The sequence below is a fragment of the Pagrus major genome, chromosome 17 (genome assembly GCF_040436345.1).
Source record: "Pagrus major chromosome 17, Pma_NU_1.0".
Classification (NCBI taxonomy): Eukaryota; Metazoa; Chordata; class Actinopteri; order Spariformes; family Sparidae; genus Pagrus; species Pagrus major.
Genome location: NC_133231.1, coordinates 22372048 through 22385541, shown reverse-complemented (window position 1 = coordinate 22385541; position 13494 = coordinate 22372048). Strand labels below are relative to the sequence as shown.

General features: G+C 46.9%; 1 protein-coding gene across 1 annotated transcript in view; it reads left to right on the top strand.

Annotated features, from left to right (window-relative positions):
• LOC141012465 (forkhead box protein O6-like) overlaps positions 1–12678 on the top strand; it is a 30541-nt gene extending 17863 nt beyond the window's left edge. The window contains exon 2 of the mRNA XM_073485950.1: positions 10960–12678. Within this exon, the coding sequence (XP_073342051.1) occupies positions 10960–12678 (1719 nt within the window). The remainder of the gene's footprint in view (positions 1–10959) is intronic.
• Positions 12679–13494: the final 816 nt, after the last annotated feature.

Below are 13494 nucleotides of genomic sequence, written 5' to 3'. Positions count from 1 at the left end.
AAAAAAGAACGGGTCAGATTCAGCCATAAAAGATGCATGTAAAGCATTAACATTCCCAAAGAACAAGCTCCGCTTCAGAGGGCGCTTTGGCCTACACGGCCCGTGTCACGGGCAGGTTAGGATTCACTTAGGACTCAAACCATCAGTGAGATGTAACTCCCAACTTCTCTGTGGAAGTAAATGGCATTTAAGGTGAAAGAGCTCTTCACCTCGCTCTCCGGGGGCCCTGCTGATTTGTTCCATCCTCTTTTTCAGAGATGTATCCACGTAGGGGGCGAGGAGAAGACATACCTCTGCCTCTGCAGTTTTAATGTCTGCTCGTGTTTTTGTTTATTTCAGGACGTGTGTGTGCGCGTTGACATGACCAAGAAATCGACTTGTTCATAAAAAAGCCTGCGTGAGTCATTTTGAAGTTTTCTACCCCTGAAATGTACTGTACAGCAGCTCCGCGGGGGTGTGTGCAAAAGGGCAAGGGGGTAAACAATCGGCACACACTGGGAGGAGAGATGATGAGAATGAGGGATCATAGAGATTTTCCTTTTTTTTTTTAAATGTGTGAGTGTGTGTGTGTGCAGGCATGCGGGCATGAGCCACAGCGTGTGTGTGTGTGTGTGTGTGTGAGTGTGTGTGTGTGTGGGAGATGGAGTATAAGAAAGAGAGAGTAGCGCAGGGCTAGTCTTAATTAAGTTTTCAGGAGGCTCTTAAAAGGTCATGGCACGCCTCGGCACCCCCTCACCACCACCACGCCCCGCCGAAATTTCACTTTCCCCCTTTCCCTCCCGTCCTCCTCTCCCTGCCTCACCTCCCCATCGCGATCTATCCAGTCATCAGCCCCCCATCTGTGCACATTAGCCATTCATGAACACACTCATTAGGGTGGGAGTTTGAAGCGATTGTGTTCACTAGTCGGCGGCTGGAGCGTGGCGATTAATATTTCAGCGTCTCCCGTCGAGGAGCTGAGAGCAAGTTTGGCCCTCTTAGGCTAAAGAGAGAGAGAGATAGAGAGAGAGAGAGAGAGTGCCTTCCCCCTCCCTTTCTCCCCCCTCAACCCCAACAAACCTTCCTCCTCCTCCCCCTCCTTCCCTTCTCCAACTCTACAACTTACAGTACGTTGCCCCCCTATTTCCATTTATTGCACACACACTGATGATTTGGATACACATTTTTGCCCACACACACACACACACACACACACAGAAGACCCTAACTCAAACTGACTTAATTGGGCTCTTTTTTGTTTCAGGAAACAGGGGAGAGAGGAGGGAGGGAGGGAGGGGAGAGGAGGAGGGAGGAGGCAGGCGGAGGGGTGTGGGTAAATCCTGTCCTTTCTTGTCCCCCGTCTCCGCCTCACTCCTCTCAGTCGGTCCGGAGTGTCTTTCTCTCACTCTCCTTCATTTTCTCTCCTTATGAGCTTTGCGCTGAATTGGTCGAGCTCGAGTCGGGGTCGGAGAGGTTGAGGTGGGCGGTAGGTGGTATTCTTTACTGTATATAACCACACAGAGTTCGTTCAGACCAGATCAATACTCCCCCTCGTTCGCACTGTACGCTGCTACTTGGAAAAATTTAAGGCAGCCAGGAGCGTCGTGGGTTATCAGGCAGTCAATATTTGAAGCACTGCTCCTGAATACAGAAACCACTTTGACCCTACAGTTGAGATCTCTTCTCCTTGATTTCACAAGCATCCTGCTTCTGAGGCCGTGTCCACACCAACGTAGATTAATTTTGAAACATGTTTTTCTGTTTGGCAGCACTTTTGATCAGCAACAGTTGATGTTTTTGAAAAAAAAAAAGAAGGAAAGGTTGGAAAAGATGGTGTTGTTCTGTAAATGTGGACGTAGTTTTTTTAGGAAGCCATTGTCAGTTCATTGTCATGCACGTATTGTCGTGAATCCTGATTACACTTATTCTTCATACTGGCTCTGTAAACAGCAAAAAAGCACACACTAATACTAACATTTCTAAGTGGCTTAAGTGGCTTGAGTATGTTCTGTCAAAAAGACCGGTATAAAATGATCTCCAAGTGCCACTGTGGAGTGAAACTTTCAACACAGTCAGATTTTTCAAATTTAGCAACGTTGAGGACTGTCTGAGTGATGCGGTCAATGAAACCTCTCTTGTCCTTGATCTCATTCTTCTGTCTGAGGCTACGTATGCTGATATACATAAATCTAAAAACCCATCTTCTTTGTTTCGTCCTTCCATCCAATTCAAAGTGAGATTCTCTACACCGTAAAAAAAAAAAATGAAGCCTTTTCCCCAGAGTGGATGAATCAAAAAGCTGTGGTGGATGCTCATAAATGCTACCAAAGCCAATGGTACTTCCTGGGCTGTCACATTAAGATGATAGATTGTACAACCGTTTACATACATTGACAATTAAATGTCAAATAAATGAAAAAAACAAGAATACAACTAATAATCACAGAGACGTTTGCAGGCTAAGAGGTTTTGGCTGTGTTTGGAAAAGCTTGAAAAGTTGTCAATCATGTGCGAGTGTTTTCGACAGCTCTTCTAACAGGTAGCATTTATAGCCATCATTCACAAACAAAATCACTATTTTATTTGTACAGTCTGACAACAGAAACTGAAAGATATGACAGCGACAACGTCCATAGTGTGTGTTTGGAAATGAAACAAAAAATAATGGATCATAGAAAGTCAGAGGTGGCTGCTACCCTGCTGATACCAAGTTGAGCATCCGACTGTTTTTTGTTTTTTTAACCGTCCGTCAATGCGTTTTGTGCGCAGCAGACTTTAAAGGATAAGTTCACCCAAAAATGAAAAGTCGTATCTTGAGTTTCGTAGTTCACGAAACATTTCTGGAGCTTCACGGCGAAAACAACCCAAAAAAAGCATAAAATGGATCTATACAGCTCGTCTGGCTTAATCTAAGCCTCCAAGTATCCCAGAGACCAAAAACTGATTTGAAAAGACGTTACATTTTACACCCTTGATCATGGTTGAGCTAACGTTTTCATCTTAGCATCGACAGTGAAAATTCGACGAATGTAACTAATGTTTTTTCCAAAACAATTCAGGATCTCGGGGGTTATGGGCTTGATTTTTTTTTTTCAGTTGTTTTTTCGACGTTTTAAACCAAGCCCCCATCTACTTCAGTTGTTTTGGAGAATGCTACAACACTGTTTTGCTGTGAACCTCCAAAAATGTTTTGTGGAGTGCAAAACTTCACCCGGCATTGAGTAGATAACGGCTTAATTTTAATTTTTTGGTGAACTTATCCTTCAAGAAGACAACCTGAAAACATGTTAGCGGCATTTTTACATTCACTTGCTTTACTGTGGAAATGGCATGAGAGAGAGAAATGGTAAAAAAGCTTGCAGTGAGTTTTAAAATAACCTCACAGGCTATTGGTTTGTGTACTTTGTTGTGCGGTCTCATTGTGCACAGGGAAAGCATATACACCATATTTTATGTGTTTGGCTGCGCAGTGCTATTCTATGGTCTGAAGGATAGAGGCTGTTGCTGAAGGTCAAGGTTGGTTAGGAAGAGGAGGTTACAGAGAGAAATGCCTCCATACAGCCTTTAACTACCTCAGCTTCTGTTATTCACATCCAAGCGGGCCCCCACATTCAAGACCCTCTCCAACTCTCCTTTGTTCCCCCGTCCTCTTTTTGTGCTTCACCCACCTCTGCCCTCTCAACCCTCCCCCCGCAGATACACTAGACACCCCCCCTCCCTCCATCCCTGCTTTTAATTCTAAGCATGCCATTCACCATCTTCTTCTCCATATAGGTTTGCAAATAAGTGGGAGTCTATGGGCTGTGCGTGAGTAAGTGGAAGTCTGCAGGCTGAAGTGTTGCATGTGGGGTAGGCATTCATGGGGAGCACACTGATGGCTAATGAAGTTCCTCTGCACCTCGTAGCCCTATTAAACCGCTGCCCCCTACCTCTACCCACTTCACCCCCCACCTCCTGCTTCTCCCCGAGGGAGAGAGTTGGCAGGGAGCGAGCCGGCTGCTATGGCAACAACAAGGAACCCTCCCTCTCCCACAGGTCTCCTTAGCAACTGGTAGCTTGGCATTGCGGTAATGAGCGTGCCCGGTGTGCCAGGCTTTGTGTCATGTTGGCATGTGTGTGAGAGAGTGTGTGCATAGGTGTATGTGTGTTTGACCATGCATGTGTGGTTGTTTGGTACAGTTTGCCAATTTAGGTGAGAGTTAAAAATGTGTGATGACAAAGAGATGGGGAGCCACTGCTTGGTGCCGGTCCAACAAAAAATTGTGAGGCTTATTTTATTAAAATGTTACCAAAACTGGCACTTGACTGTATCCACTTATCTGTTCTGTGTCTGTGTTGTGCAGATGTGTGCCTGTATTCCAGTGCGATTGTGCATTGTTTTTTTTCTGCGCCGTGATTGCAGTCATTCTTCTCCCTACTGTAAAATTGAAGCAATTAAAGGGACGATCGGATGAATTTTGCATGCCATGTGCATGGCTGCCTATGAGTTTCCTGCTCTGCTGAAATTAAATTAAACGCTGAGAATGATGTTTATTAAAGTGTGATCAGAGGTGTGCACTGACCTTTAGAATGTGGGAAATGAGATTCTCATTGTTATGAATGAGATTATGTAGAGGCCGAGTGTGAAAAAAAAGCCTGGGCCTGCATTGATTTCATTGTTGGCCGTCAGTTTCTTTGTATATAGCAGAGGGAGGTTTCAATATAATCAAATCCACACTGTGCCTGTTGGCTATTAAATGGACTGATACACAAATATAGACACACAGGCACTCACATAAATGCAGATTGACTTGTGCAAGCTTGCGCGCACACACATATCTCGCAGATCTTGTAAAAAGAGCTGTAAAAGCCTCTCCAGAAACGTGCTGGTCTTTAACAAAAGCATGGCAAGCCCAGTGGAAAATGTTAGTTTGCTCCCTAGACGAGGTGTGAAGTGCGAGCAGGCGGCCGGCCCCACAGGTGGCCCAGCCCAAACACCTGTTGTGTGAATTCTCAGTGGGAGGGCGTGAGCTCTGCCTACCTTGCAGGTCCCGGTGGAAAAACCACACCTATGCGATATGGTGACACGTGCTCACTCATGTGCCCACAGCCACTCCGAGGCTCCCCCGTTTTGTGCGTGGGCGTCAGACGTGATGCCCAGATTGTGTCCCCTTTGTGCCCACCGGAAACACTCAGCTGTCCCTGGCATCAGGCGAGCGGATTTTCCGATCCCCTATCCGGGTCTCAGATGCTCTACTAATCTGTCAGCATCTATTTTTACCCACCAAAGCTGCGGCAGCCCTTCTCTATCCCACACCCTGCCACCCCAATGCCAACCCTTCCCTTGGCGCCGGGGCGGGCACCGCTGATGACTCGCCAGCCATTGGATGCAATTAGTGCACAGTCAGGCAGGAATCCCCTACCAACTACATTACACCCCTCTCCACAGCCACTTCCTGATCTGAGGCTACCAGACACACTACCACACACTTGCTTTCCATTTTAAGCCTTTTTATAAATGGCACTCCTGCAGTGTTGTGGAATAATAGGGTCGGATACAGAGCACCTTTCACAGTGCTCGAATCACTCTACTGTGCAAACTCAGTCTATTCAAGTACAATGGCAGCCAAGGGAATGCACATTTGAATTGCACCTGTTCAGATTTGGCGTTGAGATTAAGTGAAAGTTCTGTCTGTAATAGGACCAGCTATTGGTGTAAAGTCCTTGAGTTGCTCAGGCTCACTTTAGCCTTTTCTGTAATGATCCTTTAAAAAAAATAAATGCCTGAACTTTTTGCTGTTTTCCTGTGAATCGTATTTATTCAACAAGAAATTACAAACGCTGCCAATCCTCGGAGACCCCACAGTGATACACCGAGATAGATGCAATTCCTAATCCCAGGTTTATTTCTTCGCCAACAAGGGCTGTAATGTGCCTTGCATGCCAATGCAGTCGTGACCACTGCTGTGGAGGCGATGATGGCATGTGGCAGAGAAGTAACTGTTTCTCACCTCCTAATAAAAGAGACTCCTTTTTAATCTTTTCAATTTGATTGCATTCCAAAAACAGGCCTGTCTGCCCATCTGTCTCTCTTAAAGAAGCCTCCTAAAGGGATTTTAATCATCTGACTCTGGGCTTCTCAGGCAAATAGCTACATCTCTCTCTTTCTCTCTCTCGCACACACACGCACACACACACACACACACACACTCTCTCTCTCTCTCTCTCTCTCCATCTCTCTCGCACACACATACACACACAAACAATTTCCAATTTTCTTCCTTGTACTCACTGTCATAGTCTCACTTGTCTTCTCTCACTCTGTGATACACCATATCGTCTCAGCTCCATTGTGCCGTATCTGTGCAGCCATTAGGCCCTTCAGTCCCTCTTCAAGTCCCCCTCAGACACATAAAATTCCCCCAACCCTGTCCCTATTAATCCACATGGCTCTAAATTCTTTATTTCCCTTCAAAGGGACAACGCGAGCCGTGACATCAATCATGGAAAGCGAATATTTAGCCGGCGCTAATTTCCACCAATAGCCTGGAGACAGGCTTAGCTGACAAAACTCATTCCTGTGCTGAACAAAACTGCTTGTGTTGAAACCTCCCCTCCCCCTGATCCCTCCTGCCTTCTGCACAGGCAAAAAACAGCATCACAATAAACACAGTTAGTGCTTCTGTTACTCCCCCTTGATTTAGGCTTATCAAAATGAATGTGCACCGTAGAGGGATACCCTTTGACAATACATAATGGCTCCATTCTGCATGAAATGGTTTGGTAATACCAGTCGAGTGTGGCAAACGGCTTTACCCGGTGCCACTACAAGAACAGCTGCTGTGTTCTTAGCTGGGCAAGCGCACCACGCTGCTTCACCCTTGAGGTTGTTTGAATCGGGTGAGTGGTTTCTTTTTGCTGGTTCCCAGACCCCACTCACAGCCCTTAGTTCCTCACTCAGTTCTGTTTGAATGAGTGCGCATTGGCCACAAGATGGGTCTTATAAACCATTTGACCTGTTTCCTCGCCCCTCCGTGTGTGAGCATGTGTGTGGGTGTGTGAGCGGGAAAAAACCCTGAGTGGGTTCTGATGGGGGGGACTAATGGAGGGGGATGGGCTGAGTAGGGGGGCATTTTGAGGGCATCTCTTTGTGTGGCTTGGAGGGGCCCCTTGTGGTACCTCTATATTCCCACCCCTACCCCTCCACCTCCTGCTGTACCCCCCAGCACAGCTGTCCCCATGCCAGTCAGGTTATCCCAGATGAACCATTGGGCTCATCATAACACCCCCTACCCCCATACTACATCTAGTCCCAATTTAACGTCTGACTGACATCTTGGGAGTGGCAACAGAGGGACGCATTGGGCACCATGCCAATGTGTGCAAGTGGGCAGAGTGGCGGTTAGACATTGTTGTATGGGGATATGGTATATTGAGCACCCATACTGGCCTCATAACACAGGTGGATTGTGTAGTTAGTCAGACTTTGATGTGCTAAGCCTCTGCAGTGATAGCCATTAAACTTCATTGATTCCCAACCCCTAAATAGGCCTCTCCAGTCCCTGAATCAAACTGAGTTTGCATGGCAGAAGGGAGGGGAACATTAGAGCAATTGATTGGTATTGTAAGATTTACAAGAGCCAGATAAATGGTTCTTAAAGAGGTCATTATGGATGAATACCAGGACCGTGTTTTCTGCTCATCAACAAATATTGAGCCATAATCTGTTGGACCAGATTCACACAAGAAATGTCTGTGTCTGCCTGGTTGGAACACCTCGTTTCCTTCCTTGAGCCAAATGAAAAACCTCTTACTGCTTAGTCCACCTGTGTGTTCATGGAAAAAAGTGTCAACATGTCAGATTTGTTGAAGAGGGCCTAAGCTTTTAATCTGAGGACAAAGAGTGCTATGCTGCCGCTTGGAAGCTATTGTCTAAATATCTAAATCAGCTATCAGGATTTTTAGGCCTTAATGAGAGTTGAACCCAAGCTGATTGTTTTCCTGCAGCCAAGAGAACCGTGTTCACCTTAATTGACTTTGATTGCTCCATAAACTATTACCTTTATCCTCTTACACTTTATGGCCAAATTAACCCCTTTCAGCCTGATTTAGTGTCTGTAGAGGATGAAGGTGGATGTCCCTGATAACAAAACAAAGAAGTCACACCACTACTTATGACTCTGTCTGTTCCTTTCAGTATTACGGGTCCAGGCAGTGCATCTCTCTGTATAAGCCCAGCCACTGGTTCATTCATTATTTAGAGCCCTCTCCACTAGGCCCATTGTATTAAAGGGGGTATGATTTGAATAGGAAGCAGCTTCCTGGACCCAGGCGTGTGATGTGTGTGTTCCTCTCTGTCATTGTATGTTTCTGTGGGCTTCATCCGTCTGGCTCAGCAAGCCAGGGGGCTGAAAGAGAATTTCCATTTTATGAATATTTAATACATAATAAAGTTTTCAATTTTATTCTATTCAACCCGTAGGGGTAAAAATGTGGCAAAGCCAACCCTCAAGGACAGAGTGCAGAGTAAAGGTAGTTGATTCGATAGAGGCATCAAGAGTACGGTTAACATCAGCTTACTGCCTCAGAAATCATCTACTAAAATGCACACACGCAAACATTAAGAGTAGTTGAACATTACATCCTATAAAGGTTTTATGATGTCCTTATTTCACACAACTCAAACTTCCTTTATGCTGTATTACTATTGGATCATAGCATATCCAGGCTACCCACTGTGGCTGCGGTGACCTGGCATGGCTCTGTGTGAGACACCCAGCTGGGAGTGCCCCTGAATCAACTTGGGATTAGCCCAGGATTGTCTGGGATTACTCGGGGATGGAGGGGGATTAGCAGTGACTGCTTGTTTCGGGGGCGTGAGGGCCATAGGCTGGCCAAATTGCCCCTGACTCAGACTCAGGGAACAGGAGGCGGACAGAACCACACCCACAGTTGAACCACCTGCAACCTGAGCTATTCTTAGATTTTAAAACACACACACATACACACACAGGAACAGGATGACAGAGAAAAACATGTGGTGGAAAACTACACGACAGGAAGCCATCAGCTAGTGATGATGATGCCATGGCTGGCCACTGTCCGAAATCTCTCAAATCTCTCTAGCAGGTGGATTCATCAGATAAAGAGGGTTTGGGATGATGACAAATCCCTCCAAGTTCAATGGGGCTGCTCTTCCCTCATACAGGGATAAATCGCGATTGGAATCAGACAGGTCACACAGAGTTTCAGCATGAAGTGGTTCAGCTCTCTGAAAGATGCCCCATTTTTAACCGGCCGTGGTGGAATGGCATGAAAGCTTACATATGTTTTAATTCAGGCATGCTCAGGACTTGATGGGGATGGTTTGGAGTGGTATGATAGGTGGATGATCCAGCCAGGGTGAGACAGGGAGTTGGCGCGGCACGTAGAGAAGCCGTCAGAAGCAGGGAGCGGGCATCCCCTGCGGACCTGCACTGCCGAGATGAAAGGCTGTTTAGTGTTGGAGCAGCAGCATCAAACAACCGCCTCCTCTTGCATCCTTTCCCCCATCCCCCACTCTCCCTCCATCTCTCTCTCACTCTCTTGACTCTCACCACAATATGATATAGTTCTGCTGTTGCACGTTTACCCGGTTGCCATGGTTACCCAATGCCGGAGGTGTCACAGCGAGATAACCCAAGGAGGCATTCACAGATCACCTGAATTCAGTACGCCTCCCATTTATGTATTCTCCGCCGCAATTTGATTTATTTGTTTCCCTGCCGTGCAATTCAGTGTGAATACAAATAATCTGCAACATAATGGAGATGGTGAAGGTGTGACTACCCCTCAATCTGAATCTATCTATTGTACCAGTATATTCCTAAACCGCAGGAGGTGCTTTTGATTTGATATTTTCCTGCTTGAGCGTCAAAATGCCTCACGCACAACAAAGAGCCGGATTGCAACGACAGACTCTGTTGCACATCAGGAACCATCAGCATTCAGATGTAAATGATAATACCATAAAAAAGTATATCCTAGGAATGACTGAGTCACTGACTGTACATGCCGGTATAGAGGATAATTGGAAAGTAATTTGTGACACACTGTACAACTGAAGGCATAGAGATTGGAAGCGTAAGTGGAAAAGGACTGTTGTATGCAAAAAAAGTGTTTTAAATAAGGAAAAGAAAAATCAAGTCAGAAAATATGTAGTACTCTGTGACAAAAAAGAAAGAGGGATCATAATACAGACAGAACACGGGAGGGGATGGCAGATAGGCAGTGAAGGTAGATGTCGGAGGGTGGGATACATCCATTAGCCTTCCTTGCTCCCGGCTCAATCTTGCGATACATCCCCCCATTCAAACTACGAGAGCGAAGGAGACAGGGCTGGCACTAAGCCAGACTGGCACCGACTTCAAACATACAGTACGCCCAACCACAGCAGCTTACATCAGCCCGGCTGAAAGGAGCAGTAGAGGAGGACAGATGGATTGACGGAAATGAAAGTGGGAGGATTGACGTGCATAAGGAGAGTGTCTTAAAACTGAGTTTCAGGTCATTTCAGGTTGGATGACGCTGACAGGGTCTTGCTCCGTGCCAGCTGTAGCCGTCCTTAGGACATGTTTGTGTTTCTGAATTTGCTCTCAGTTTTATGACTTTGGTTGACACTGATTGCACAGAGGGTTGTGTATCTACTCTTTATCTAATAATAGACATAGAAGCGACCTGATAATTTGGCATATTATTTCTGTGACTCAGCATGTAAAGATGGAAAGATTTATAAGCAGTTGTGACAGCTGTGGTTTGTGATTAGGTTTGTCAGTATTGTTGGTTCTTATGTTTGATGTCAGACATTCTTATTTTCCTCTGGAACATTTCATGAATCTTATGCAAATTTCACTTATTTAAAGCATTCCTCTCCTCGTTTGTGTACACATAATAAGTAATGTGTGTATATTACAATTTAATTTGGTCAATCTCTCATCATGTGTCTCTCTCATCTCTCTGCAGAACTCCATCCGGCACAACCTATCCCTCCACACACGTTTTATCAGGGTGCAGAATGAGGGAACAGGAAAAAGTTCTTGGTGGATGCTAAACCCAGATGGTGGCAAGATGGGCAAAACCCCCCGCCGGCGAGCAGTCTCCATGGACAACAGCACCAAATACCTAAAAAGCAAAGGTCGCATCAGAGGAAAGAGGGTCGGCCGTCCTGGGATAGGAGCAGGGTCTGCTGTAGTGGGGCTTCAGGGCTCCCCAGACAATGGCAGCCCACCAAGGAAGGGCCACCCAGGATCTGGAGGTGCATCTGGGACAGATGGAGAGTTTGACGCTTGGACAGACCTCCATTCCAGGGCCAGTTCGTCAGCCTCTACCCTGAGTGGACGTCTGTCACCTATCCTCGCAGAGGGAGAGCCAGAGGAACCAGAGGAGGGTGGTCTGTCCTGTTCCACCTCTCCCCACCTCTACCCCTCACCGACCAGTGCCCGCTCTCCATCCATGGGGACAGGGAATCGCTGTCCTCCCTTGGAGCAGCTGCCTCAGCTTGCTAACCTGACAGGTGCCATCAGTCTAGATGAGCAACTGATGGAGGATAGTTATCATCACCATCACCCATCACAGCAGCACCAGCAGCTTCCAGCTGTTGGCAGACATAAGCACCAAACACCTGTCTACCACTACAGCTCTGGAGTGAAGGGACAGAGCCCTTATGGGACAGGCGTCTACAGTGCAACAAGCATGGGGATGTTGTGCCACCACTCACCCATGCAGACCATTCAGGAGAACAAGCCAGCCAGTTTCTCTGGAACCATGCGGGCGTACTCCAGCACCAATGCCCTGCAGAGTCTGCTAACAGGGGGTCCAGCTGGGCAGCAGTACTGTTCCAAGGACATGATGCTTGGACAGGAGAGGGAAAGCCATCCATTGATGGGTCAAACTACTAATGGAGTAGGCTCCAGCCATCACAGCCACCTCCCTGGCCACCACAATGGCCACAGCCACAGCCACAATGGACCTCTTAGTCACAGCTCAGCTCATAGCCATAACAGAACTCACAGCCATACTCATAGTCACAACAATGTAACCAACCACAACCACAGCTCACCTCACAGCCTCGCCCACAACGGTCACAACCTCAGCCAGAGCCATAACCACACACCGCCCCGGGCTGCGGCCCTGACCCCACGTGGCAACAGCAATCAGCTGCACACCTACAACCACAAAGCTCCCTACCTGTACAGCCCCCCATCACACGCCCACCTCCCAGCCTCCACCACCCTGCCCCCAAACCCAGCAGGTATGCTTGGCATGCCTCAGGACTCCTGCCATGTGGCCACCGCCCCACACCCCCGTCACAACCATTATCCTGACCCACAACACCAAGGCATGACTAACGGACCATACCACCACAGCCAGGGGATGGGGAATGGTAGTGTTGGTAGCAACTACCACAGCTATCACCAACCTCACCCCCATGAGAGACTACCAGCTGACCTGGACATTGACATGTTCCACGGAAGCTTGGACTGTGATGTGGAGTCCATCCTCCTCCATGACATTATGGACTCTGGGGAGGAGATGGACTTTAACTTTGACTGCTCCCTAGCCCAGGGGGTGGGCATCGGCATGGGTATGGGCATGGGTGTGACCATGGGCATGGGGATGGGAATGAGCGGTCTGGCTGGTCCACAGCAAGCTCACAGCAACCAGAGCTGGGTGCCCGGCTGAGGCATGAGACAACACATCCTACCCTCTGAAAGAACTACCCTACCCATGAAGCACTGTGCTCAACTGTGACATTCCTGACTTGACACAGAGACTACAGGACCAACACTCCCGTCTCTCTTTGTTGTCTTGACAATTCTTCTGTCACCCTATCCTTTTTTTGATTTCCCCTCCCCTCCGAGAGATCTAGTTCATGTCACATTAGGTTTTTCTTCATATCAGCTATACTGTGATGACAATCTCTCAGCTGTGCTAGCCCAACATCGCTTCTCATCTACCATGAGAACTGAACTCTCAATGCACTTTATTGCAAGTGGGTCACATCTTGCAGTGTAACGCGTTCTCAGAGCAGCTCAGGCAGAGCTTGGCATGTTTTGTAAGGTGGCTGCAGTGCTTGACGGCAACAAATGAGGAAATCACAAGCTCCGTTGATAAAGTGTCAGATCTTGGCAGTGAATTAAAATTAGACTCCTTTTCTCATATGCTGTCATTGTCAGCGGTGCAGACAGTAATTTGTGCAAAAAAAAAATCTGCAGTTGCTTTGTGATTAGATCCTTGATTTTCAAATTAGTTTTGGACAAAACCTTCGACATTGCCTGTTCCTTATCACTCACCTCAAGTTTAAGATATAATAAAGAAAAAGAAAAAAACATTAAATTTAACAGGTTTTGACACAGGTCTGAATGTATTTATACAACATATTTACAAAACCGATTCCAGAAAAGTTGTGAAAAAACGAAATTAAAAACAGAATGCAACAGTTTTCACAAAACGGTGAACCTCGCCCCGTCCTTGCTTGTGAATGCCTGAGCCATTCGA